Below are 26,773 nucleotides of genomic sequence, written 5' to 3'. Positions count from 1 at the left end.
TTAGTCCTATAGATTTAAAACTCATATATGCTACTCTGAGTCATCTCAGAAATAGCAGTCGATGTGCTTAATTTGCAACAAGCCGTCCATTTTCCCTTTCACACTTAAGAAACAGAACCCGGTTTCCCCAGAAAATCGTAGTGTTAATATCATCTCACATATCTAATATCTTTAAAAAAAACATCTAAATGCCGTAAAAAATAATAGAAAGGGCTGAGTGTAATATTTGCTCTATCATTTGAATATGATCTTTGTTTTAGGATGCTTTTTGGAAACCGAGCCAGGGAGATAGGCTACGCTACCGGTGCATGTTTGATTCATACCCCTTTTAAAGATTTGACTATTTGAATATAAGAAGTGAGATATTTGAATACGACTGTTATAAACTGACAATAAAAACGGATGCACAAGGGAAAGCAAAGGGAAAACTATTATTATTATTATTATTATTATTATTATTATTATTATTATTATTAATAATAATAAATTAGAAAACACCCTGCTGTCATGGATTTGAGAGTACTGCCACTGTGTGTCCTCTTAGGTGTGTGTATGTGTTTAATCAGGACTTAAAACTAAACAAAACATTTGTTTCAGCTCATGGCCCCTCTTCCGTCTCAGCAGTACTACTTTAGATGATGTTTTAGATGATGTATAGTTGATACTATCTTTAGATTACATTAGTTCTCACTCACAGGCATCGCAGAAAGCCATGTCTTACTTCTTTCAGTAGTACCCCTCAGAGTCACTGGGCTTGCCTACCAAGGAGAGAGCTTTGCTCCAGTGCTGGGCACCTGATCAGCCTGAAGTTCCAGAGGGTCCTCTGGAACACCTCAGACTGAGGGAGAGGTAGGCCACAGCAGCCTTGCAGCCTGTAGCTTACTATATGCTGAACCATGCTACTCTTTTTAAAAAAAAAATCTCAGCATCTAAATGAATGGATGGATTATCAAATGCAATAATGGATTTTTAAATGCAGACAGACTGCATAGCCAATATTGTTAACTAGATGAATAAAAATGTCTTTAAACATACTGGTGATGAAACAGAAATAATAATAGCGATAAAATGGTCAGGAATTTAGGAATACAGGTCGAAATGCATCCATACGGGTCAATATGCATCCATAGGGGTTAAACATGCATCCATATGGGTTAAACATGTAGTTAAGAATCTGCACATATGTTCTGATTGTGAATTAGGTTTTAAGCACTCATTGATAGTGTTACTCAGTCTGCCTTCATTCAACTGATGAACATTGCACAACTTAGATTATATATTAGTCTGTTGATAAATGGTTCTGTCATTTTAAAGTTGATAAATAGTACTGTCTTCTCTTGAATATTGTAACTGTTTACTGGGTTGCTAGAAAAGCTTTTAAAAAACTGTTTAAAAAGTCAGCTGCTAAAAAACTGCTTGTCCATAATTCTGCAGCCAATGTTAACAAGAACACATTACGCCCATTCTGGCATCATCATTAGCTTCCTGGCATTAGTTTTCACTCAAACGCATCAGCATCAAGAGAAATCTTAGAGTATTGCTGTGTAATGAGCCTGTGAATAACAGAAAGCAAGTTCAAGTGATGATTAGATATGTTTATTGGTGAAACAAGTTTGGCCAGGGGCAAACAGACATTTCAGAGATAGGTAACAGGCAGGGTGAAAAAAACCCAGTCCAGATTCCAATCAGGGACAAACATATTTCAGAGGGAGGCAAAATTCAGAATCCAAACACAGTTCAGCAAATAACACGGAACATCTAAGAAAAGCAACTCAGAAACTTAGCCAAGGCACAAAAGACTGTGCAACGAGTCTAAACACAAAAGAGATTTATAAATGGTTCAGGTCATGTCCTTCAGGTGTAGGATAAGTGGCTTGTAATTCATCCACTGGTGAGGCAGAACAAGGGAACCCACCAGAGGGAGTAATTGGGAGTGTGACCAGTGAAAGTAGCAGGGGGCATGACCAGAGGGCATAACTGGGAGCGTGGCCGGAGGGCGTAACTGGGAGCGTGGTTAGAGGGTGTAACCGGAGGGCGTAACTGGGAGCGTGGCCGGAGGGTGTAACCGGGGGGCGTAACTGGGAGCGTGGCCGGAGGGCATAACTGGGAGTGTGGCTGGAGGGCATAACTAGGAGCGTGGCCGGAGGGCGTAACTGGGAGCGTGGCCAGAGGTCATGGAAGGGGGCATAATCAGCATAGTGGGGTGACCAGGGGGTGAGGCAGAAGGCACGACATGCTGTTGGTTTTCAAAGCATTAAATGGATTAGCAGCATCATGGACTGTATAACTCTGAATGCTTGATGTCATATTATTTTATTTTGCACTTGATTTTTTTAATTATTGCTCTTTTTATTTTTACTTTGTTTTCATTTTTGTTTTATTTCGTTGCCTATTTCTTATTGATTTCATGTTTGATTTTTGTTTGTTTTGTTGTCTGCATATTTTTAAAAATACTTTTATTGCTTTGTGTTCATCTGATTTATGTGCATATGTGTATATATTTCTTTTTTGTCCCTTAATCTTTCAAAGCACTTTGAGCTACATTTATGTATGAAAGCTCATACATAAAGCTTATTATGAATACTAGATTCAAGACAGGCCAAACACATGGCTATCATTTGTATTGTATTATTTGAATTGTACTTCATTCTTTTTCTGTGTACCTTAAAGTACTGTTATTTCAAAACCTCAATTCCAATCCTTTAGTTTTCTCTGGCTTACCTATAATAAGAAAGCAAAACTCTGTGGCTCAGAGTCTTAAGTAATGACAATCAGGAGAGTTTCTACAGCATTAGACAAGTGAAAGAAAATAAATGTAACTAGAAAACTTGTTTGTACTGACTGGTAACTTACAGGATCGTGTTGTCTATAGTTTGCAAGTTTCAGTGCTGAAAGGTACTAATAAAATATCAACTTAGTCAGTTGGACACAATTTTGTCAACAAAGGGCTGGTGTAGCTACTGGCTTTCGGTCCAGCCAAAGAAGATCACACCTAGTATGACTAATTTGTTTAAAATTAAATAATTAATAATAATAATAATAATAGGAAGAAGAAGAAGAAGAAGAAGAAGAAGAAGAAGAAGAAGAAGAAGAAGAAGAAGAAGAAGATAAAAAGATTGCCTTTGCCTGATTTTAAACAGTTTTATCATCATCATCATCAACATCATCAGTAATGTCACCTATATTCTCAACAGATAAATGTTTAGAAAGATAGTCTTGGTATTTCAAAAAAAAATGAGTGGCTTCAGTAAATGCAGCTGGACAGCATATTCACTGATGGTCCTGCACAGAGACGTGGGTCATGAATCAGCCACTAGAGAGCGCTATTGTCTCATTATTACCTACTTATAGCGACAAGGTGCGTTATATAGGTTCATATATCGAAATGAAATGCAGATGTTGTACTGTATATTGAGTCCCAGAGGTTTTAGTAGTTTAAAAATCTTTCCAGAGCCACTCTTTTGGGAAACTCTCTAAAGTGCATCTTATAATGATAGTATCACTGACATTAAAGCCAATCTACGTTCACTCTGCAACTGAAATCAGTACCGCAGTTTTCTGTAAACCATTCACTTTGTCCTATCTGTACGAGGCACTATCCGTGCTTGTGCGTTGTGCAACTGAGCGTGTATGCGCGTTAAACGTTGCTGATCCTAACGCTGAAAGGGCTACTGTTTCTCACTCTCTCTCTCTCTTTCCCTCCTTCCCGATAACTTTGCTCCAACTGCATCTTCTCCATGTCACCTCCTCCCACCACTCCACTCCCCTGGTAACGCCCCTGGCCAGTGGGCGGGGTCTGGCTGGAAAGGGGCGCTGTCTTGGCCTTGACAACTTTGTCGAAGTAGGCGAGGTCTGCAACGTACTTCCCCATTGGAGACAGAGAGACGATGGGCGGGAACTCATATCCCCACAGGATCTCACTGGAGAGGTAGGAAGTGCGCACTTGGCAGGTGGCAGAGGTGGGTTCCACTGTGGAGCTCATCATCACCAACAGCTCGAAGTTAGCCACTTCTGGGTCTACACATTCTCCACCTGAGAAAGAGCCAGAGATACAGAGAGCCTGAGCGCTAGTTGTGAAGGTACAAATTTCACACCAGATTTGAAAGATTCATCCTTTTTGTACACAGGCACATAGAGACACAATCTTTTTTATGCTTAATGGATTCAAAATTTTAAAAAAAAGCAATGTATTGTACCTTAATTATTTTTGTTGTGTGCCTTAATGTACTGTACTTTTATTCAAAATCTAAATTCTAATTCTTCAGTTTCATCTGCCTTCCTATAATAATAATAATAAAAAACCCTATGGCTCAACGCTCCTCTGAGTCCTAAGTGTAGTGATGACACTCAAATGAATTTCTACAGTTTTAGGGAACAGAAAATGCATTAGAAACAAAAGATAAATGTTTCACACACGCAGACAAACACTCCCACCCAGAAACACACCACCTTTGGCAGCCCAAGCTTGAAGAGGGCTGTCGTTATTGATGATGTGGTAGAAGGTGAGCGGGAGGATGAGGAAGGGGCTCTCGCTGGACGTGTCCACGCTGAAGGTGACGTTCTTCTGGTCCAGACGCACCGTCTCACCCTCCTTAGACACACAGGGCTGCAGCAGCTTCCCTGTCACCTATACAATATGCTTCAGTTATACATGCACATATGTACCATGGCATCCAAAGAAACCTTTCACACATCAAGGTTGCTACCCATCAAACCTTTATCAGCCTTCATTCTAATCCTCCCACAACCATTAGCAAAAGAAAATAATAAATGTGTGCAGGACGGGTTTAAGCAGAGTTCAAAAATATATTTTAAATTAAAAAAAAATTTAATTAAAAAATATATTTAAATTATATTACTTGTTGAGGAGACTCCTTAAAAAAAAAAAAAAAAAAAAAAACGACAGCAAGCAAAAAAGACATTGTTTTTTTTTTCAAGTAATGTTAAAGTTGTTACACACCCTTGGGAAACCATGTAGAGAAGCATTCAAACAATTTATGATTATTTTCATTTCTAGTACTCACTAAAAGTGCCAAACACTTGCTTCCTAATGTTCTACTGTTTGACTAAACGTTTCCATGGAATCATGCAGTGCAATCATGCAGAGTTAATCAAAATCCATGAAAACTGAAACATTAAACACATCCATCTACAGTTTATCATAGCATTAAACACATTTTTGTTGTAAGAATAAATATAGATTAACACATTAATGGACATATACCCTCGCTGCTGTTGCTTTTTACAAAGTAATGACAGTTTTTGTTGCATGATTGCTCAGATATTTACTGTTTGTTTTGTTTTTATACTGGGGGTTACCTTTACAGTTTTATGTATTTGGTTAGTATAGACTTTATGCAAGTTTTGTAGTGTAAATCTAGACATTCTCGATTGCACCCAAATACTGAAAATAACCCCCACCCCCCACCCCAACCTTAAAATATCTTTCCATGCACCTGAACACCTTATTAATTAACCATCACACTGAATCAGTTGTCACTAGGCAGAAAATATGTTGGATAAATGTGAAATAGCATTTGGATGGAACTCCATTGTGTAAATGTAAGCCCGAGAGTTTATCCCTCTGGTAACAGGCCCCGCCTTCCGTTACCTGGCAGCCCAACAGGAGGCTCTTGCGCATGTTGGCCACCCTGATCATGAGACAGGGCCGGCCTTCATGATTAGCTATCACAGCATGTTGGCTGAAGCGTACCGTCTCACCACGCTTCTTGGGCCGAGCCACCTGAAACAGGAAAAGAGCAGAGGGAGGAAGAAGTAGGCAAGGCACAGAAGCAGAGACAGCCTCAAATAACTGCTATGATACGCTTCACAGGTATCAGCATGGCCTGATATAGTCAGACCTGTGGCAGCTTACTATACTATGCTTCGCCTAACACATACCTCTAAGGTTGCTGCTTCTGCGAAGAGCCATGTACATATCTCTGCAGTGTGACACCAAGAAGGGAGTCATGGGTAAGCATAGCACAAAGGCTAAAAAATGCTCTAGTTTTGCCGTTGTTTATTTGTACATATTCTTCTTTTTTCCTTTTGTTGTGTGTTCACTGGTAAGTAGGGAGTTTGAGGTGTGGGTTTGATCTGTGATTTTCACTTAGGGAGCAATTGTAGTTGTTTGTGTTTTTTTTTTTTGTCTGTGCAGGTTTAGTGATCTTCTTTTTGATTCTACTGTGGATTTGTTTGCTTATTTTGGCCTGGGTAACTCCTGACGTTATAGTCCAGTGGAACACTGTCTCTTGTATATACCTCATTGTCTGGCTATCACAAACTACTTTGGTCTGTTGCAATCTGATTTCATTTCCACTACACACTTGTTTAGCCATTTTCCTCAAACTTCCTGTTATGGCCTGGTGTCTAGACGAGGTTGTAACCACATGCCCACTTCCAAAATCTCATCTACATGTCACACGATTCTGCAGAGCATGTAATTTATTCATGTATTCAACTATTCTAATGCTACCATTGGAGGCCTGCAGATGAAGTGCTTCTACAAGTTTTTTCTCCATGAATGAACGCAGCCGAGATGCTGCACCTTGGCCAGGAAGGTTCCAGTAATGAAGATCTCCATGGCAGTGGTAATGAGAAGCTGTATGATGAGCAGCATGATGGCGGATGGACACTCCTCTGTGATGCAGCGGAAGCCATAGCCGATGGTTGTCTGCGTCTCCAGAGAGAACAGGAAGGCGCCTGTCAGAGTTTGCATCTGCATCACGCACAACGTGTGGTTGACCGGAGGCTCAAACTCTAGAGGGGAGGAAATGAAACACACACACACACACAGAATTGATAAACAGACCGATCATAATTGACATGGCATCTCTTTCACTCAGAGTAACTCTGCAGGTAATTCAGGGTAGCTCTGTTTCCAAATATGCAGAAAAGACTGCCTACATGATCTATTATCCCTTTCCCTTATCGTTCCCTCTTCTCCACCACTACATCACCTTTCCCTCTTTCCTTCATTCCTGTGCCTCTACAGTCCCTTCATAGAAGTCTCTGCTGCACTCCATCTACCATTACTCCTGCCCTTCCCCAGTACTTTTAATAAGTATAGTCATCACTGAGTCCAGGAAGGCCTTTAGATTTGGTTCTGCTTCAGTGAGTAACTGGGTGGAGATCATGTTGCTCATGGAAAGGATTTAAGGGAGTGAATCTGGCCTTGGCAGACACCTCTGCCCGATTTGCTAGAGGGAAACGCTTGCCTTCTATGTTGTCCCCTGTCCTGGTGATATGTTGGCCAGGGCTGCTTACCCAGAAGGTCTCCGTGCACCATGGCTAGCAGGTACCACAGCAGGCCAAAGGTGAACCAGGTGCCCACAAAGGTGGCGCTGAAGAGGACCAGCTTGTACCTCCATTGCATGTCTACGAAGGTGGTCCAGGGGTCGCGTAAGTACAGGGTGCCCCGCCCAGTCACATGCTCGATGCTCACGTTGCTCCGCCCATCCTTGGACAGCACACGCCGATGGTGTCGGAGCGCCTCACTCCTCTGGCTCCCGCCTCCCAGCAGTGGTTTTAGGGCATCGGTCTGTGTCTGGGAGTGGCACACTTTGTGGTGGGTGGAGCCAGGGGGGTAGGTGGGTGTTGCTGATGACATCTTTAAAAAAAAATGTGAAGATGTATTACGTGATTGAATTATAATTGGGACATAAACATTCTCCAATCAACAGACACAAATACACTTTTCAATCAGTCCTTTTGGGCCTCCATGGCAATCTTTAAAACCTCTGGATTGAGTGTCACCTCTGTGCTGCTCTTAAAAAGGCAACAGCACCTGCCAAAGCAGGTTTATCAGATGCATTTAAAAAAGGAGTATTGCTTTACACAGGAGCTGCCTTGCACATAGAGAGCATTTGTTGCTGGTGAGAACACATGGATAAGAAGGTTTTAAGTATACCAGAAAAGGCATTTCATCCAAGTTCCCAGGCTACCTGCTTAGTCCTCTCTCTCTTTCCCTCTCCTGCCTCTGTGTTTCTTGCTAGGCTTGTAAGCACACATAGAGATGTCTTTCTTTTCAGCTTTTGTATAGTGTGTGTGTGTGTGTGTGTGTGTGTGTGTGTGTGTGTGTGTGTGTGTGTGTGTGTGTGTGTGTGTGTGTGGTGGTTTGATGCAAGATGAGTTGATACACATGCTTATATACACACAGCAGACAGTTCGTCCTACCCAAATGTTAAAGCAGCATTCAGAATGTCATAACTAAACAGTTCTCTCCTTTACTACTAAACAAACATGTGCTCTTACTATCAGCAATGCCCCTGCAAGCTGCAGAATTTGTAATTATAATAATTACAACAACAGAATCATACTTTCTCATACGCTCGTCTTCTTCATATCTCTTCTCCACCCCCACCTACCCCTGCTTTTCCTCTTTCTCTGTCGTCAGTGCACATTTCAGCAATGACCCTGATCAGTGGAGAATGTCTCAAGTCATATTTAATGAATCAGGAATAATCTCCCTCAATTACAGGATAGGATTTTCTGCTCCTTTCTCTCCAGTGCTACACTCTCTCTCTCTCTCTCTCTCTTTCTCTCTCTCTCTCTCTCTCTCTCTCTATCCATTTCTCTCTGTCCAGCTCCGTCCTTCTATCTATCTCTTGTACAATGAAATGCATTGTTCAAAGCACAGATAAAAGGAACAAAAGGTCAGTTACAACCACATCTTTTAGTGTTTGTGTATATCTGAAGGAGAGTTATAAAAAGAGATGGATGGATATGAGGATGTGACAAAAAAATGCCTCTTTAGCATTCCAAAATGGATATAATCCCCCTTGGCTGAACCCAACTCTACATACTCTCTCCAACATTTCCCTTCTGTTATCCACTCACTCTTTCTCTGTCAGTGTGTACTTCTATAACCCGTAGTTTGAGCATAGTACCTCTACAGAACTGAACGAAAACCCCATTAACCTATAGCAAAGCCTTTATCTGGGTCCACGGCATGCTCATATAACCTTTAAAGTAGCTAAATCTACATAGTTTTCTCCATTTTAGCATCCTCACATGTTTGCATCTGAAAAAAAAAGTTGTGTGCGTTTGTTAAAAGCCCGTACGACATTTGGTCGTTTGATGTGCCGTATCTATTTTGTACCGTGTCTATTTTTGTTGAAACGCTTATATCATCTCCTAGACTTTTATTTGAAAAACGACGCCACAGACGCCACCAGGTCATGATGCCTCTAAGGAAAAAGTGCACAAAAATACCTTATGGGAGTCATCGATACACTTCAGATGCCCAGATTTAATTTATTAGTATAGTACACCTACCTTATCTGGTAAGGACAACTCTATTGAGTAACTTTCTTCCATAAATCTGCGGACCCAACAGGTCGAAACGGATGTGCGCAAGTGTGAAGAGTTCAAAAACACTATATTCAGTGGCTAAAATCTGAAGCACCATTTATATTACGAATGTCATAAGTGTAGGCGAATAATCTCTCCAAAGTAGGCGTATGTGTTAAGTAAATTGGGATTTTGGACAAGCTCATGTGTTTAATCAAACCCCTTTAAAAATCCTTGTGTCAAATTAGAGTACTAGTGACAAACGAAACCTGGCTCGTTGAACCTTAACTCGCTGCAAATTCCCATAAGTATCCTGGGGCAGTTTACTTTACCCCTTTCGTTGCGGGAGTCTAGAGAGACAAAATTGCAATATCTCTTCGCCGTTATAGCTACTCACGCTAAGGTTGAAGACCTTGGATCTTCGCGGTTACATTCCAACCAGAACTAAAATTAGAAGACTTCTGCTGGCGAGGACAGGTACCCACAGAAGACGAGTGCAATTAGAGCTGTGCAATTCTGGAGAAAATGCCTTTTCTAATAAAGGCCTCTCTCTCTCTCTCTTTCTCTCTCCACACTCTTCAGCCTCGCAACCTATCACATCACATTTTGCGTCAGTTTTTTAGTTTGTGATTAGCAAAGGGGTCATTTGTGTAATTGCACGTACTGTAGCCTATATTTAAAACATAAGTCCTTGACACTAAGACGCACAATGTGCGCAATAAATAAGACGAACAATGATTGGATGAAGTATTGACAAATAATCTGACAGAGTAATAATGTTCAGTCTATAAATGTATAAATGTTCAGTCTATTATTTAAATGTTCACTGTATCTTAAATAACTGTATCTTAAATAAGCAGATTGTTTTCGTGCTAAATTGTAATTTTAAACAAATATGGCTCTTAAGCGTCACTTGGGGACGGTATGGTATGGTATGGTATGGTATGGTATGGTATGGTATGGTATGGTATGGTATTATTGCACTGTATTGTATTGGTGCATTCGTGTAGTGTATTGTCTGTTGTACTTGTTTTGTGTTGCACCATGGTCCTGAAGGAACATTGTTTCGTGTTTGCTATGTACTTGTATATAGCTGAAATGACATTAAAGCCCTTTTGAACCTTTTGAACCTTTGGAAAGGTCAAAACTGTATATCCACGTAGGTCTCGAGAAAATATACATGTAGACGTACAAATATCGTTTTTAGGCAACTTTCTTGTTTCAAGGTCTCTCTCTCTCTCTCTCTCTCTCTCTCTCTCTCTCTCTCTCTCTCTCTCTCTCTCTATCACACACACACACACACACACACACACACACACACACACACACACGTACACACACACACACACACACACACACAACCATAAATGCCTCTTTCCTCAGAGCATTTAAGAACATTCGCGTCGACGTCCCAAGCACGTACATGCTCCGGTAGTCAATGTTTCGCTTAAAGTTGTCGAACAGAATGTTCTGTGAGCGGGCTACACAAAAGCGACAGACTCCGTGAGCGGCATAACGCCGACAACCAGGAGAAAGTGACAAAGCGTTTCTTTAAAGCGAGAAGCGATGGGGGGATCTTGTGGACAAAGAAAAGCTTGCATAACGGTAAGCAATGAAATGAAGTTGGAAAAAAATAAAGGTGCAAAACGGAAAACACAGTTCTCTTCAAATCTCCCATGGCGTTCCATATAAACTTTGGATTAGTTCAGTGACGATCATTTTATTATTAATTCTCATTTAGGTTTTGTAATGTAAAAACAAATCAAAGCCATAATCCATCAATGCCACTAAGTACTTTATTTGACATAAGTGTGCTTTCCAAATTGATTTGTGTTTTGTTTTAGAGTTTTCTTTTTCATTTCTTATTGGGCAGGAGAAGCATTTCATAATGGCAACTTTTAAAATGTAATTCTGCTGTTTTAACATGTTTTAATTAAAAGCCATATTCAACTAATTTTTCATATGCAGTTATAGTGTTGCCATGACAACTTTCACAAGATTAACTGCGCGTGGTCCTGGACAAACATCTGTCGTTCCCTTAAAGTTACAAGCATGACGAACATGCAGGTTTCTTCTGTACTTCTGGAGGATTTCGTCAATGTATTGAGTACTACCAGCCGAGGGCGCTACTCCTATTCGGAAGTAAAGCTTGGTAATAAAGCAGCGTCACTGATGGAAGTGTGAGCAATTGAACAGTCATTACTTTGAGCCGCCATTACTTTCAATTGTTCGACCTGTTGCTTGCCAGGATTGGACCAGCCCACTCTACCTGAAATCACTAGTCTCAAATACTCTATATTTCACACTCTTTGTGTCCCAAGTAGGGCTCACCTTAAACCACCATCTCTGAAGACATAATAGAGACATGCCTCAATAATTGATTTACACTATCACCCAGGCTGAAGAATATACTTCCCTTGCTCACTTAGTAATCCTTGTTTATCCTTGTACGTTCCAGTTATACAAAACAAGGTTAAAGTTAGAAATGAGGAGGACCATCATATGAAATTAATAAAATGAAACAATTGTAGATAGATTAAGTGGAAAATATTAGGCTATACTCTATATTAATTTTGCATGGCTGTATAGTGGCTATATGTGTGAGGCATGCAGCACTAAGGTGGGGTTGTGGGGAAGTGCTATTTATTATCCATAGATAATAATGAAACAGAAGCATCAGCTAAGCAAAACACAAAAGGTACTCTTTGGTTCATAAGCAGCACAGTGACGTTCAACAGCACTGCTGAAGGCTCATCTGACAATGTGCTCGTGTACCTGTGGGTTTAAGTAGACACACAATTAGCGAGGACAGGTGCACACAATCAATACCCTGGGGATTGGGAGTGAGGCTGGGAAGTGGAGTGATCCCTATCAGGAGGGGGCATCTCGTTCCTGCTGGCAGACTGACCTATGAGACAATATGAGAGAGAGAGAGAGAGAGAGAGAGAGAGAGAGAGAGAGAGAGAGAGAGAGAGAGAGAGATATGAGGATATGTAACAGAGAGATGAGGATAGGTAATGAAAAACCCTCATTAGTATTACAAAGTGCAAAATAATCCCCCTTGTCTGAACCCAAATAAACAGGACATTTCAGTCATTCCATGGGGTTCTAAAGTTCTGAGAGTGTAGTTCGGTATCTATAGCAGTTGAAGGATACAGTATCACAATTGTTATCTGACTATATTAATATCACCCAAGACCAGCATGTCTTTGATGTTTTTGTTTCATGTGCAGGGGATTAGAAGGTGATGTACCCTCCTTACCTCAACCTATCACTGCTGCTAACGCACTTTCATTTGACTTGTTAATTTGTGCAATACATAATGCACTGTATCAACATTAAATGATTCAATTCCAATTCAACCTATATTTACATTTATGTATTAATTTATCTGCATTTTTAGTCAATTTTATAAATATGCTCGTTTTGTTTTATTTTTGTAGGAGTCATCAAACTAAATATGTATACATACAATGACAATAAGGGATTTAGTACCCATACTAAATCCCGTTCTCTGTGAGTAGTACTTCCTGAGCCATTTAGAGTTCTCAAAGCCTAAAGACAATATCTGTGAAAAGTGTTCTTCTCAGTTCTTGCAGCAAGAAAATGCTTTAATGCTCTCAAGCCATCTACATTGGGGATGACACTGTCAAAACCTTTAATGGAATTTCCACTGGAAAAAGTAGGGAGTTTGTTTGCTCATGTAGGCTATGATGTTTCTCCTTTCTCTTTTGAAAGCTGTCTCCCTCTGCTGGAAGTCTTAGGACAGCACAACTGTTAATCAGGATGTTTTCACCTCAATAGCTAAAGCTTATTATCGTGAGGAAAAAACAGCATGTAATATTAACATATTAATTTTTATTCAATGAAGCACCTTTATTATAATCGTTTATACCGACTACTGATAGCATCTGATTAAGATTTTTGCTGTTATGCTCCAGCTTCATAAAAACACATACACACCGCAGAAACATGCACGCACATCTTCCACGTGTTTTCCATGTGTCGTTAGTGTTACAAACTTTCCTGGCACAGGAAATAAATTATATGCATCCATTAGAGGTCTAGGATATTAATACTGATTATTACACTGTTACGACATCTATCCGTTTTATTTATTATATTTTCGATTGTTTTATTTACAAAAATTAGTGCTTCTAGTACAAACCGGTAGAATGCAAACACGACTCCTTACACGACTCCACGACACATGTTTTCACACCCAGAAGGGTTGCGCATATGGGGAGGAGAAACAATTTGATGGCAACTGTCTAGTAATAACATTTAGCCACTCTTTTTGTTCTCGCTTTGTGGGCGCATTCAAATCAAGTCCTAACCGTAAAATGCATCTCCTGTGCCCCTGGTTCATTATTTCTAGTTAGATTTACAATAGTTAGTTAGATTTACAGATTTTTTTTCCTCTCTCTCTCTCTCTCTCTCTTTCTCTCTCACGTACGCATGCTATCCCTTTCAGACAGACACGTACACACGAACATAAATTCCGTGCGTCACAGCCACAACAAGGAAAGGCCCCAAGACGCAGTGTCACAAAAACGGTGATTCCTGCGTCGCGAACACGAGAAAGGTGCTTTACCGTGCGCCTAACCACTGGTAGCGCGCGTGGAAAAAAACAGAGGGGAAATGAGCTCATGGGATGCATTTCGTGAACAACGCCCTCGTGCTTGTAACCAATGGCAGCGTGGGTGCGTCTTGATATCGACGTGATGCCGGAGGAAGAGGATTAAAAAGCTCAACACAGACCAAGACGCGCAGCACACTTTAACCTAGGTCACATCTAGATAGTGCGGTACCTTGTGTAGGTTACACACTCTGATTTGGCCACATCTTCGATCAGTTTAAGGCAAAACTAACCCAGCGATACAATGTTACCAGAGGCATCCTGCAAGTGAGTTAACCTAGCAATTTTTTTAGCTAAAATTGATATCTATATGTATATGTGTGTGTATATATATATATATATATATATATATATATATATATATATATATATATATATATATATATATATATATATATATATATATATATATATATATATATATATATATTTTCATAGCTTTAAAAAACTAACGTTAGACCTAACATTAGACAAGGGGGGATGTAAATTCACTAGCGAGACTTCACTCACTTAGCCTAGAGTGTAGCAGGTGAGCGAGGCTATTGCGATCTGCGATTAAGGAAAATGATGAAACACTGGTTTCGTTTTGAGTGTTGGTTAGTTAGCTTTGCTAGCCAGCTAACCAGCTTTAACTGTGAAACGTGATTTACTTTAGCCAGGTTGGCGTTTATAACTACATTTGTAGTTAACGTGAGTGAATTTCAATACCTTAATGGTACCTAGATAGTTAGCTAGGTTAGCTATCTAGCTTGAAATACGACAGGCTGATGTAATAATTTACATTAGCTGGACATAGCTCGGTTAGCGAGCTATAATCTTTTCCCGTTGATGTATTTGGATGTATACTGATTTTATTTGCGTGATTATGCCTATAAATGATAGCTTGCTATTGGAATAATAAACATTTGTATAAATCTAAACACTAAGGTATAGATAAGGAAACTAGTCTGTGTCACGGTGCTGTCCGAAAAACGCGCGTGGACATGACGCATTAGCTCGCGCTGCGAGGATGGGTACGTTTATGCCTGTGACGTAGTTTTTGTTGAGACGCGCGCCCAGCCACGTTTCTGTGAGGGGCTGGCAAAGAATGTATACTCTCCTCGACCTGAAATTATCTCAGCCTATATGTGTGAATATAAGATGGTGAGATAGAGATGTATAGTACGTAAATAATAATAAACAACAACAAAAAAAAACTTTAAAGCGCGTATAATTCTAGACTATATCCTGTTGATTTTTGGTCAAATTATAGTAGTTATTCCTCCCTTCATTGCCCAGATTCATTCTTTATGGTGACCTTTAGCAAAGAAACAGTTTTGTAACTGAAACCTAATATTGCAAATACTTGAATCATGTGTCTTTTACAAGCACATTTTGATTTTTATTGCAAAATTATCTTTTTAATTATCTTTAATTACAATTAAAGAAATGTAGTTATTAAATTAGTTTTAGAAAGTTATTATTTCATGATTTTTCTTCATAATAACAAACTTTGTCTATTCAGATGGCTGTGTACATATTATAAATAATGCTATGTTAACCTGTATTTCCATTTGTACCCTGTCCTTTAGGTATGGTTATGAGGAGTGTAAGGCTACTGCAGACTGGCTTCTGGATCATGCTCCAGTTCAACCCCTAGTGGGCATCGTGTGTGGCTCAGGCCTTGGAGGACTGGCTGATATGCTGAAGGATCAGAAGGTTTTCAGTTATAGCGACATCCCCAACTTTCCCCAAAGCACAGGTGAGGTGGCTAATGCTGGTAAACCATGCAGATAGGAATATGAATATGTCAACTTATAATCGGTATGTTTGTTGATTGTTGTATGTAACAGATTGTTGGGTTACCTGTGTGTCCTCCATTTGCTGATTTGCTGTGACTGCTAACATCCACTCGAGAAAGCATTTTTTGTTTTGTTTTGTTTTTGCATTTTTTTGATTGAGTAATGCATATCACAGTTCTAACTATTTGTTGTGTGTTTCTTAGTGTGTGGTCATGCTGGCCGGTTGGTGTTTGGCACTCTTAAAGGACAGCCATGTGTTTGCATGAAGGGACGATTCCATCTCTATGAAGGCTATCCCATCGAAAAGGTGAACATCAAGATCAGAATAGTTAGACTGCAAAAGACATGCACTGTCTCTTCTAGTCCTGGCAACATGCATAGCGGTGAATATATGCTGTCTGTGCTACTGATTGCATGACACTCCTTTGTACTACAGTGTAGGCTCAGTGCCCAAGGAGTTTGCCGAATCCTTTATTTATTCCTCCAATTGCACTGCCTTTATGTATAGTTCCCAAACTGTACCCTGCCTTTGTGTACAGTTCCTAAACAGACTAGTAGTGTCTCCATCCCAAGGCTCTGACCTAGCACTCCCTTGCTTTTGGTTCTTCTCAGTCTCCATGGCATTGTAACTTCTATCTAAAAACAGGGGTTACTGTAACTCTGTGTGTGCTCATGGGCTGGAATGATGAGGGCAGGCCTTCAATGTCTCTTACTGTGAGAGTCTGCTGTGAGATAGTAGGGAGCACATATACTGTCTTACTGCTAAATATGTAAGTCACTTACATTGTATCAAAACATGTACTCTTTCTGTGCCTGCTTCGTTAGATCACCATGCCCATCCGTGTCTTTAAGCTCATGGGCGTTGAGACAGTCATCTTGACTAATGCAGCAGGGGGACTGAACCAGGACTACAAAGTTGGAGACATCATGATAATCAAGGACCACATCAACTTGCCTGGTTTTGCTGGACGCAATCCTTTATGTGGCCCTAATGATGAGAGGTGAAGTGGAAAATGTGGCTTTTGTTGTGTGTGTGAGTGTGTGTGTGAGTGTGTGTATGCTGCGGAGAGTGCTTGTGAATGTAGTTGTATGGTTAGGACAGATAACGTATTTAAGTGTTCTGGAAGGTTTGTTTTGTCTAGAAGGCCTTGGTGAATGGGCATGTTGTCAAGCTGGGTCATGTGAATAACTGTAGGGAGTGTACATAAATGCTTTGCTATGGGCTATGAGAAGCCCAATATTCATTCCTGTGCCTCTCTGTCTTTTTCTGTCTTGACCTTTCCCTCTCAGGTTTGGAACTCGTTTCCCATGCATGTCGGATGCATATGACCGGAAGCTGCGGCAGCTTGCCCTGGATGTGGGGCAGGAGCTTGGCTACTCACACTTCCTGCGGGAGGGTGTGTACTGTGTGCTGGGAGGGCCATCCTTTGAGACCATCGCTGAGTGCAGAATGCTTAACCGTTTAGGCGCTGATGCTGTGGGTGAGTTGGTGGTTAGTTGTGGTTGAGTCAGCTGCTCTACTTACATAATTATAATTTGGTAACTTACAAATTACAATCAGTTCACTGTATGCATTAAAGTAACAGTAAATATTTGCATTCTAGACCTGAAAAAATACAGAGTTCAGTGCAGAAAATAATTACTTCATTACAAATGCATACATAATGACTGCAATCATTTTAAAAAGCTATTTTGTTTCCTTTTACATCCTTTATTTATTCAAGACATGCAGATGTCATGAACTGTCCAAATGTCAGATGAATTTTAATGAAACCCCATTAATGAAGCAGTTTAAGCCCTATAAAATATGCAGTGTAATCCAGGGAAGTGTATAAAAGTCTTTTAAAAAGCACCAGGAAAATCTCCGTGTCATATAACTTGACTTGTGTAAGGCTAGATGGTGGTAACATAGTCCTCTGTACATCACTGTAATGCTTCTCTTTCATTCTGTCAGGCATGAGCACCGTCCATGAGGTGATAGTGGCTCGCCACTGTGGCATGAGAGTCTTCGCCCTCTCCCTGATCAGCAACCAGGCTGTGATGGACTACAGCAGCGAAGACAAAGCCAACCACGAGGAGGTCCTGCAGACTGGGGAGCATCGCTCCCAGCAACTGGTGAAGCTGGTGTCCACCATCGTCACCAGCGTCGACCAGCACAGACGTGGAGAGAGCACAAAAAGCCAACACTAAACATCTGCTTCACAGCCCCACCTACATGTAAAACAACAGTGTAAAAGACCAGGCCCACATCTTGCCACAGAGACCTATGTATTGCCCTGTGGCTCACTTGCACTTCTAATAGCTTTTAGTGGCACCTGACCTAATAGACCTGTCTGGTGCATGCTTATAATGTACTGTATATTTTTACATTCCTGGAGTCACTGATTAGAGGACAGTTTGCCTCCTGTAATGTCTTAAGCTTGAATGACTTGGCACATAATGGCTAACTGCGGTTTACTGTTACTGACTTAATATCCTGTTTCAAGACTATTTATTAAATATTTTCATCTCTTATCAACCCGACTTAATAATACAACAAAGTTGAGCGATAAGTAAGGATATTCCTTAGAGCTGTACCTTGAATATTTTATTTCTTGACCATCAAAAATTACTTTATTATTACCTATTATTCCAAAGTTCACTTTTTTCAGATATTTAATATTTATATTAATTAACTTTTAGGCAGAGTATTTTTTTGAATGTTTTTATAGCAGTTGTTTTTGTCTGAGCCTAAATATATAACTTGATAAAAATTGTAATTCATAATAAACCTGATAATGAAGGCTCCATTTCCAATCTCAATGGTGTTTGTGCGTAAGTGTTTGTACTTGATGAGGATATGCATTTTACACTGCCTGGCTAAAAAAATAAAGTTACACGCTAATATTTCGTTTGACCGCCTTTTGCTTTGATTACGGAACACATTCGCTGTGGCATTACTTCTACAGGCTTCTGCAATATCATTTATTTCTGTCCAGAGTTGCATTAATTTTTCCCCAAGATCTTATATTGGTGAAGGGAGATTTGGAGCACTGCACAAAGTCTTCTCCAACACATCCCAAACATTCTCAGTGGGGTTCAGGTCTGGACTCTGTGGTGGCCAATTCATGTGTGAAAATGATGTCTCATGCTCCCTGAACCATTCTTTCACAATTCGAGCCCGATGAATCCTCGCATTGTCATCTTGGAATATGCCCGTGCCATCAGGGAAGAAAAAATCCATTGATGAAATAACCTGGTCGTTCAGTATATTCAGGTAGTCAGCTGACCTCATTACTTTGGGCACATAATGTTTGCTGAACCTACACCTGACCAACTGCAGCAACCCCAGATTATAGCACTGCCACCACAGGCTTGTACAGTAGGCACTAGGCATGATAGGTGCATCACTTAAGCCACCTCTCTTCTTACCCTGTTGCACCCATCACTCTGGAACAGGGTAAATCTAGACTCATCAGACCACAATACCTTCTTCCATTGCTCCAGAGTCCAATCTTTATGCTCCCTAGGAAATTGAAGCCATTTTTGTTGGTTAGCCTCACTGACAAGTGGTTTTCTTAAGGCTACACAGCTGTTTAGTCCCAATCCCTTGAGCTCCCTTCGCATTCAGCGTGTGGAAATGCTCTTGCTTTCACTGTTAAACATATCACTGAGTTCTGTTGCTTTTCTATGATTTGATTTCACCACACTTTTAACATCTTTTCCCAATCAAAGGATGTGTCTTTCGACATGGTTGTTTAACAAATGAGAAGCTACTTACCGCATCAGTTAGGTTTAAATAACTTGTTGCCAGCTGAAACATAATCATCCATGCAGTAATTATCCAATGGGAGGCTCGTATCTATTTGCTTAGTTAATCCAGGTGGTGACCTTTTTTTGGCCAGGCAATGTATGTCTCAGTGTCACGGTACGGCCCCTCCTCCTGTGTGTATTTGTGTGTGGGTGTGTGTGTGTGTATGTGTGTGTGTATGTTCGTCCTTGTGGCCACGCCCCCAATGTGTCACACCCGCTTGTAATTGCTTTTCATTAACGTGTGCATATAAACCCATATGGTTCTGTTGTCAGTGTTTGATGTTACGCTAGCTCAATGTCTACATAATCCTTGTTCTCGGTGTACATAAACGTATGTTCTTGTTTTCTGTAACTCATCCCTGCATCCTGGTTAGCCTCCTATCCTTACACTCATTTGCATTACTTAATTTTTTAGTTTCCTACTTAATGTTAATATATCTTCATGCCTGTAGTGTTAAAAAGCAAAAATGAATTTCAGGAGTATCTTTATTTGTATGTGGTGGTGTGTTTTTACTGACAATAACAACAGATATCATACAACAAAAGATTTTCGTTTCTTTTCTCCGTTCCAATGCGCTTTAAGCCTTCTAACTGCCTCGTGTTCAAAATGACTTTCATGACAGCGCCTCTGTCTCTACTGTTAGGCTAGAAGGCACACTCTCTCTCTCACCCATATTATATACTACAGACATCTCACCTCTCCCGGAAATTCCGGGAGCCTCCCGAATTTTAATAGAGTTTAATAGAGAAACATTATCCCAGAATTGTATTTATTTTGGGAGAAATACACACACACACACACACACACACACATACACAGGGTGTGTCTCAATTGAAGGGTCATTGCAAGGTAGGCCGTGACCTTAGCAGCAGCAATACGAGGACCCTTCCTTTGCAGCTGGCACCAAATGATACACTAAATGAGTCCATCGAGGACTCAGACCTACTGTGGCATCATATGTAATGATACAGTCCATCAAGGAATCATATCTACTGGCATCATACATAATGATAAAGTCCATCGAGGACTCATACCTACTGTGGCGTCATACATAATGATACAGTCCATCAAGGACTCATATCTACTGGCGTCATACGTAATGATACAGTCCATCGAGGAATCATATCTACTGGCGTCATACGTAATGATACAGCCCATCAAGGAATCATATCTACTGGCGTCATACGTACTGATACAGTCCATCGAGGAATCATATCTACTGGCGTCATACGTAATGATACAGCCCATCAAGGACTCATATCTACTGGTGTCATACGTAATGATACAGTCCATCAAGGAATCATATCTACTGGCATCATACATAATGATACAGCCCATCAAGGAATCATATCTACTGGCATCATACGTAATGATACAGTCCAACGAGGATTCATACCTACTGTGGCGTCATACATAATGATACAGTCCATCAAGGAATCATATCTACTGGCATCATATGTAATGATACAGTCCATCGAAGACTCATATCTACTGGCATCATACATAATGATAAAGTCCATCGAGGACTCATACCTACTGTGGCGTCATACATAATGATACAGTCCATCAAGGACTCATATCTACTGGCGTCATACGTAATGATACAGTCCATCGAGGAATCATATCTACTGGCGTCATACGTAATGATACAGTCCATCAAGGAATCATATCTACTGGCATCATACATAATGATACAGTCCATCGAGGACCCATATCTACTGTGGCGTCATACGTAATAATACAGTCCATCAAGGACTCATATCTACTGGTGTCATACGTAATGATACAGTCCATCGAGGAATCATATCTACTGGCGTCATACGTAATGATACAGTCCATCAAGGAATCATATCTACTGGCATCATACGTAATGATACAGTCCATCGAGGACTCATATCTACTGTGGCGTCATATGTAATAATACAGTCCATCAAGGACTCATATCTACTGGCATCATACGTAATGATACAGTCCATCGAGGTCTCATATCTACTGTGGCGTCATATGTAATAATACAGTCCATGAGGACTCATATCTACTGGCGTCATACGTAATTCCCATGTCTGATAGGCTGGGGGGGCTAAAGTATGTAGCGCGAAGAGATCGCGCGACAGCTGAGGGAGTTACGGGCAGAGCTGGTGATTTCAAACCTTCTGTACTCCCTACACAGTAATCAAGAGAAAACGAAAATTTCGCCACTGTGTAACAAGTTAAATCTAGTTAATAACAAGTATAACATTACCCAGCTAGCCATCTAATTAAATGTACATGAACCACTAACTGATATGTTTGGCTAATGAGTCAGCTATGCTATATAAAATTCACGATTTTTTATATATATATATATATATATATATATATATATATATATATATATATATATATATATATATATATATATATATATATATATAAAACACACCACCACATACAACACATACAAATAAAGATACTCTTGAAATTCAAAAAAGATACTCCTGAAATTTTTAACAATTCACGATTATATATATATATATATATATATATATATATATATATATATATATATATATATATAGATAGATAGATAGATAGATAGATAGATAGATAGATAGATAGATAGATAGATAGATAGATAGATAGATATTGTTTGTTTAGGGTGAAATCAGCTAAACATTTGCACACACGCAATACTTCCATATACCTGTGAAACACTTGCACATACCTATGAAACATTTTCGCATAAATAATCTACTACTTACATTTGCGTATAACTTACACTTGCACATATATACACACATACCAATGAAGGAATATTCTTGCAGTTCCAACATTTTGTACAACTCATAATATCGCTGTCGATCGTGCCCATGGTCCAATTTAAAATGGGATCATATTACTCTGTGTTTGGGATCTGGGATTTTATTAGCACGGAAGTGTTTCACTTTTTGGAGTTCATCTATGGATGTGACACAGACAACATATTGGTCTCCCACCACTAGAAAACACTTCATTATCTAATGAGAATTTTAAGCAAATTTTGGAATACACTCCCAGTGCAGCTAGCGAGGACTATGTTCGGATAGTTTATGTTCAAACGTTCCAGCGTTAACTGAATTAGAAGTGATGAGATTATACGATATGTGGCCTGTATACCTGCTGGTAACGACTTGGCTATTTCATACCATTAGGCTACATGTTAGCTTCTCAGTATGCTCCAATCGGCATACAGTGTGTGAGAAAAATATTCAGAACGCATATCTCACCATCATTTATTAGAGTACACTCCCGATATCAATGACATTCGTGCTGAATATTTACCAAGATAAAGTAGCACATAATCTTATTATTTCTAATATTAGCTATATCCGATCATTAACCAGCAATCTTAAATTCATTTTCAAATTTCCATAACTGATCAAGCGTTCTTATGCCATAAGGACCTATATCTCATTTTACAATCTTCCGGGCGCATGGAAAATTGTTTTACACACACGCTGCTACACACATACACACAAGCCTAGTTAAACTCTCCAGTGAATCAATGTGCATGTATGTTTATATATGCAAGTGTAAGTTATCATATGCAAATGTAATTAGTAGATTATTTATTTGAAAATGTTTTATAGGTATATGCAAGTAGTGTGCGCATTTTTTTTCATGCAGTTTTGCTGGGAGGTTCCGAAAGGTAAGTTTCGTTTTCCTCTGAAACCTCTAGCCAGCGACGTCTCAGCTGAGGTTGAGCTTCAGCACAACGGAGCTGTATTTCGAAGGTATGGATTTCGTTTGTATCCTCTAGAAGTATTTAAAGAAAAACTTAATCTTAATGCAGTGGAGGACATATTAATCACATTATAAGAAATAGCGTAATTTGTACGCACTTTTATTAGACACGGTATTAGATATATTTTATAGGTTAGTTACCTAGCCACAATTCTTTGCATCCATGTTAGTAGTATGTCTACAGAGAAACAGGACGTTTTGGATTGAGGTCTAGAGACTTGGGATAAATTCAACCACTGGTTCATTTTGTCCCCTTATGTTTACATGAGGTTAAGTCAAAGGTTTGGTGTTTCAGTTTGTGTTACTTCCTAACAATATGGATACAAATAACTGACATTTCATATTTTAGATGTAGCATAACAGCAACGTAAGAACAGAAGAAAAACCAATAAGGACGCCACATCCCTAGGGAGCCAAACCTCACATTTCCTTGTAACTTAGAGGCATGGAATGTTGAATAATTCCTACAATTTTCTGTTGTTGATTACAGTCGTTGCCAAGTAGGCCTAATTTTTGTTTCACTCAGATCCTTGCATACAATTTAATTATAGTTTCAGTTTACTTACTTGTGAATGACGTAGAAGCACCACTCATTCTGCAGTGCTGAAAAGAATTTTCTGTACATATGTGTAAATGACATGTACAATAGCATGAATTGACACTGGAAGTGAAAAATAATTAATAACAATTTGTGGAAGAGAACTCTCATTCAATTTAAGACCATGTCTGTTTCTTAATCCCAGACAGATTTGGCTGTAACATTTATTTAATGAAGACCAATTAAAAAGGGGGAATTAAATTAATTTTAATTTTTTAATATATTAATAAAAATGTAATTAAATTATATATATATATATATATATATATATATATATATATATATATATATATATATATATATATATATATATATATATATCAATCAGTCACACAACACTGGCACCTGTCCAGGTGTGTGAGATGCATTAGGCAGCAAGTGAACAGTCCATTCTTGAAGTATTGAAAGCAGAATAAATGGGCAGACATAAGGATTAATGTGTATGTTTGTGTGCTGTACATGTAAACACTTTGTAGATGCTTCTAATAAAAAGGCTGATTCTAATACATCATACAATATGGTGTGTTATAAAGAATATTTGCTGTAAATAGCTGTTTTCCTATGTGTTAATGCAAGAACCAACTGAACACAGTCACTGTGCTTTATCTTCAGGAGCTGATCAAGAGTGGTTTTAGAGTCAGACAGAAACAGAATCTTCCAGAACCATTCCAAACATTTAAAACTTAGACTGTCTACTGCATTCCAGAAATGAATTTCTTCAAGATGCCTGAAAAGTATACCACAGAACTATTAACTCTGTGCCAACTGAACTGCGATTGGTGCTGGTGGGCAGAACAGGGGCAGGGAAAAGTGCCACTGGAAATAACATTTTGGGTGCGAAATGTTTTGAAAGTGAAACTAGCATGAGCTCAGTGACTAAGCAATGCCAGATGGAATCTAAAATGGTCCAGGGGCGGCAGCTGGCAGTTATTGACACACCTGGCTGGTTTGACACGTCCCTCTCAACTGAAGATGTTCAAGATGAAGTGATAAAGTGTTTGGCCATGTGTGACCCTGGACCCCATGCATTTCTGCTTATCATAGCGATCACTCGCTTCACTGATGAGCAGCAGAAATGTATAGATTTGATTAAGAAGTTTTTCCAAGAGAACTTCACTGATCACACACTCATCATTTTCACCCATGCAGATCTGCTGAATGGTGAGCCAATTGAGAGTTTCATATCAAGACAGGACAAAAAAATCCAAGCTCTTGTTGAGCAATTTGGGAGGCGCTTCTTGGCCTTCAACAATAAAGACCCAGAAGATAACCAAAGCCAGGTGGACCAGCTCTTGAAGAAGCTGGATGAGTTGCTGGCAAAGAACAACTACTGTCACTTTATCAACAAGGACATGCAGGCAGTACATATGGCAATAGGCATATTGGAACAGAATAAAAAAGCAGTGATGGATCAGGAAATTAAGAGAGTGAGACAGGAGGTAGCGAAGGAAGCAGAGCATCGCAGGGAAGAGATCAATAATACCTTGATGATAGAAAAACAGGATATACAAAGACGCAGCCAGCACATCCAAGGCAAGATCAAGCAGATAAATGAACTCATAAGAAAAGAGAGTGAAAGACAGAGAGTGAATTCCCAAAGACTGCAGCATCTGCAAGAGTTTCTGGATGGAGAAAGCAAGAAATTAACAAACCTGAAGGAGGAGCAGGAGATGGTGGTAAAGGAAGCTGAAATACAAATGGAGGACCTGGACGCATATATTCGAGAAGAAGAGGAGAAGAGAGAGAGAGAAGTGAGGGAAAACATCCAAAAGGAAGATGGAAGCAAGTGGTATAAAAATCCTTTTTATTTCAAAATGCTGAAGTACCTTCTCGTTTTTTTGGGTGGAGCCGGAATAGGACTTGGGGTGGCACCTCTACTTGGATTTCTAGCTCCGGCAGCACCTGCAGGACTGACAGCAGAGTTGACTGCCCTGCTAGGGCCGGAGGTCGTAGCCATCCTGACAGCAGCAGCTGCAAAAGTACCTCCCCTAGTGGCTGTGGCAGTTGCAAGGGCATCTCCTTTACTGGCCGGCCAGTGCTCTATTCAGTGACCCTTACACAATTAATGTCCAAAGGCTGAATAAAACACACAAACATCATCTGATTAGGCAGAAAATCTGTTCTGAAAAACTTTAATCTGAGGCTTATTGTGTTTGATCAATTTCAACTAGTTTGTGGGTGTGGGGATTTTCATATCACAGATCATGGTTCAGATTGTAGCGTGGATCTTTACATTAAGAATATATTGTACGTGTTATGATAGGTAAATATCCAATAACCAGCTTACTGCATACATTCCTGCCCTTTTCGATGTATTTTTACCACTCTTTTCATTAACATTTATTAGAAATATCTTGTACAGTTAAGAGACTACAAGCCATTTTTGGTTAGGCTCAGTTTGTGCTGGCCATCCTGCAAGTCTTCCTCATTGGTCAGTTTTTAACCACAGGACTGCTACTGGCTAGAGGATTTTATTTTTTGGCTTTCTTCCGCCCTAACAGTGGTGCTGATGCATGTAAAAACAAGCACAAAACTGAGGCCCATGCACGCAAACCAGCTCCCTTGCCACTATCATGCGTTACTGCTGCGTTGATTATGGTTATCTAACACCAATAATATTTGATCAGTAGTGTTCCTTTGCTCATAAACTGATCAGTGATTTATAGGCTGATGAGAACAGGTGCTAGGTAGATGTTTCTAATAAAGCGAGTTTGATTTCCATTTCCATTTAGTCATTTGGCAGATGCTTTTATCCAGATTGATTTACAATTTTAATCATGTTACAGAGGTAGGTGAATGTAGTGTTAGAGTCTTATTGGTATGGCATGGCACACTTTCCACACTATATATGACAATAAAGGACTCTACAAATATATAATACACAAAATATCTAAATATAAGACAATCAT

The 26,773-nt window shown here is 39.7% G+C and overlaps 3 protein-coding genes across 4 annotated transcripts; 2 read left to right on the top strand and 1 right to left on the bottom strand.

Annotated features, from left to right (window-relative positions):
• Window positions 1–1,580: 1,580 nt before the first annotated feature.
• On the bottom strand, window positions 1,581–9,854 carry kcnj10b (potassium inwardly rectifying channel subfamily J member 10b). Of its 2 annotated transcripts, none has more exons than XM_027031956.3 (6): window positions 9,689–9,854; window positions 7,267–7,609; window positions 6,548–6,759; window positions 5,612–5,743; window positions 4,450–4,627; window positions 1,581–4,032 (listed from the first exon to the last, which is right to left on the bottom strand). In XM_027031956.3, the coding sequence occupies exons 2-6, from the start codon at window positions 7,607–7,609 to the stop codon at window positions 3,638–3,640; spliced, it is 1,260 nt and encodes a 419-aa protein (XP_026887757.2). In that variant the 5' UTR covers window positions 9,689–9,854; the 3' UTR covers window positions 1,581–3,637. The 2 variants fall into 2 exon arrangements, with proteins under 2 accessions (XP_026887757.2, XP_026887756.2); XM_027031955.3 differs by having other exon boundaries at window positions 4,447–4,627; window positions 9,689–9,852.
• A 4,109-nt stretch (window positions 9,855–13,963) lies between these two features.
• Window positions 13,964–18,597, top strand: pnp5b (purine nucleoside phosphorylase 5b). Its single transcript, XM_027031954.3, has 6 exons — window positions 13,964–14,197; window positions 15,502–15,671; window positions 15,915–16,018; window positions 16,537–16,712; window positions 17,002–17,192; window positions 17,666–18,597. The coding sequence occupies exons 1-6, from the start codon at window positions 14,175–14,177 to the stop codon at window positions 17,899–17,901; spliced, it is 900 nt and encodes a 299-aa protein (XP_026887755.1). The 5' UTR covers window positions 13,964–14,174; the 3' UTR covers window positions 17,902–18,597.
• Window positions 18,598–22,645: 4,048 nt separating this feature from the next.
• On the top strand, window positions 22,646–26,612 carry LOC113584681 (GTPase IMAP family member 7). Its single transcript, XM_081724051.1, has 2 exons — window positions 22,646–23,256; window positions 24,477–26,612. Exon 2 carries the CDS (start codon window positions 24,728–24,730, stop codon window positions 25,913–25,915), a length of 1,188 nt encoding a protein of 395 aa, XP_081580177.1. The 5' UTR covers window positions 22,646–23,256; window positions 24,477–24,727; the 3' UTR covers window positions 25,916–26,612.
• The last annotated feature ends 161 nt before the right edge of the window (window positions 26,613–26,773 follow it).

This window comes from Electrophorus electricus, chromosome 11, assembly GCF_041902795.1.
Source record: "Electrophorus electricus isolate QZ-2024a chromosome 11, ASM4190279v1, whole genome shotgun sequence".
In the NCBI taxonomy this organism is placed as follows: domain Eukaryota; kingdom Metazoa; phylum Chordata; class Actinopteri; order Gymnotiformes; family Gymnotidae; genus Electrophorus; species Electrophorus electricus.
Note: the sequence above shows the minus strand (reverse complement) of the source record. Positions and strands in the feature narration are given on the sequence as shown.

Coding starts and splice junctions, on each gene's coding strand:
- kcnj10b (XM_027031955.3), bottom strand. CDS start 7,609: ATGTCATCAGCAACACCCACCTACCCCCCTGGCTCCACCCACCACAAA. Junction 6,760..7,266: donor GGTGCACGGAGACCTTCTGG/GTAAGCAGCCCT, acceptor CCTCCCCTCTAG/AGTTTGAGCCTCCGGTCAAC. Junction 4,033..4,446: donor AGCTTGGGCTGCCAAAGGTG/GTGTGTTTCTGG, acceptor GCTCTTTCTCAG/GTGGAGAATGTGTAGACCCA.
- pnp5b (XM_027031954.3), top strand. CDS start 14,175: ATGTTACCAGAGGCATCCTGCAA. Junction 15,672..15,914: donor CAACTTTCCCCAAAGCACAG/GTGAGGTGGCTA, acceptor TGTGTTTCTTAG/TGTGTGGTCATGCTGGCCGG. Junction 16,019..16,536: donor AAGGCTATCCCATCGAAAAG/GTGAACATCAAG, acceptor CTGCTTCGTTAG/ATCACCATGCCCATCCGTGT.
- LOC113584681 (XM_081724051.1), top strand. CDS start 24,728: ATGAGCTCAGTGACTAAGCAATGCCAGATGGAATCTAAAATGGTCCAG.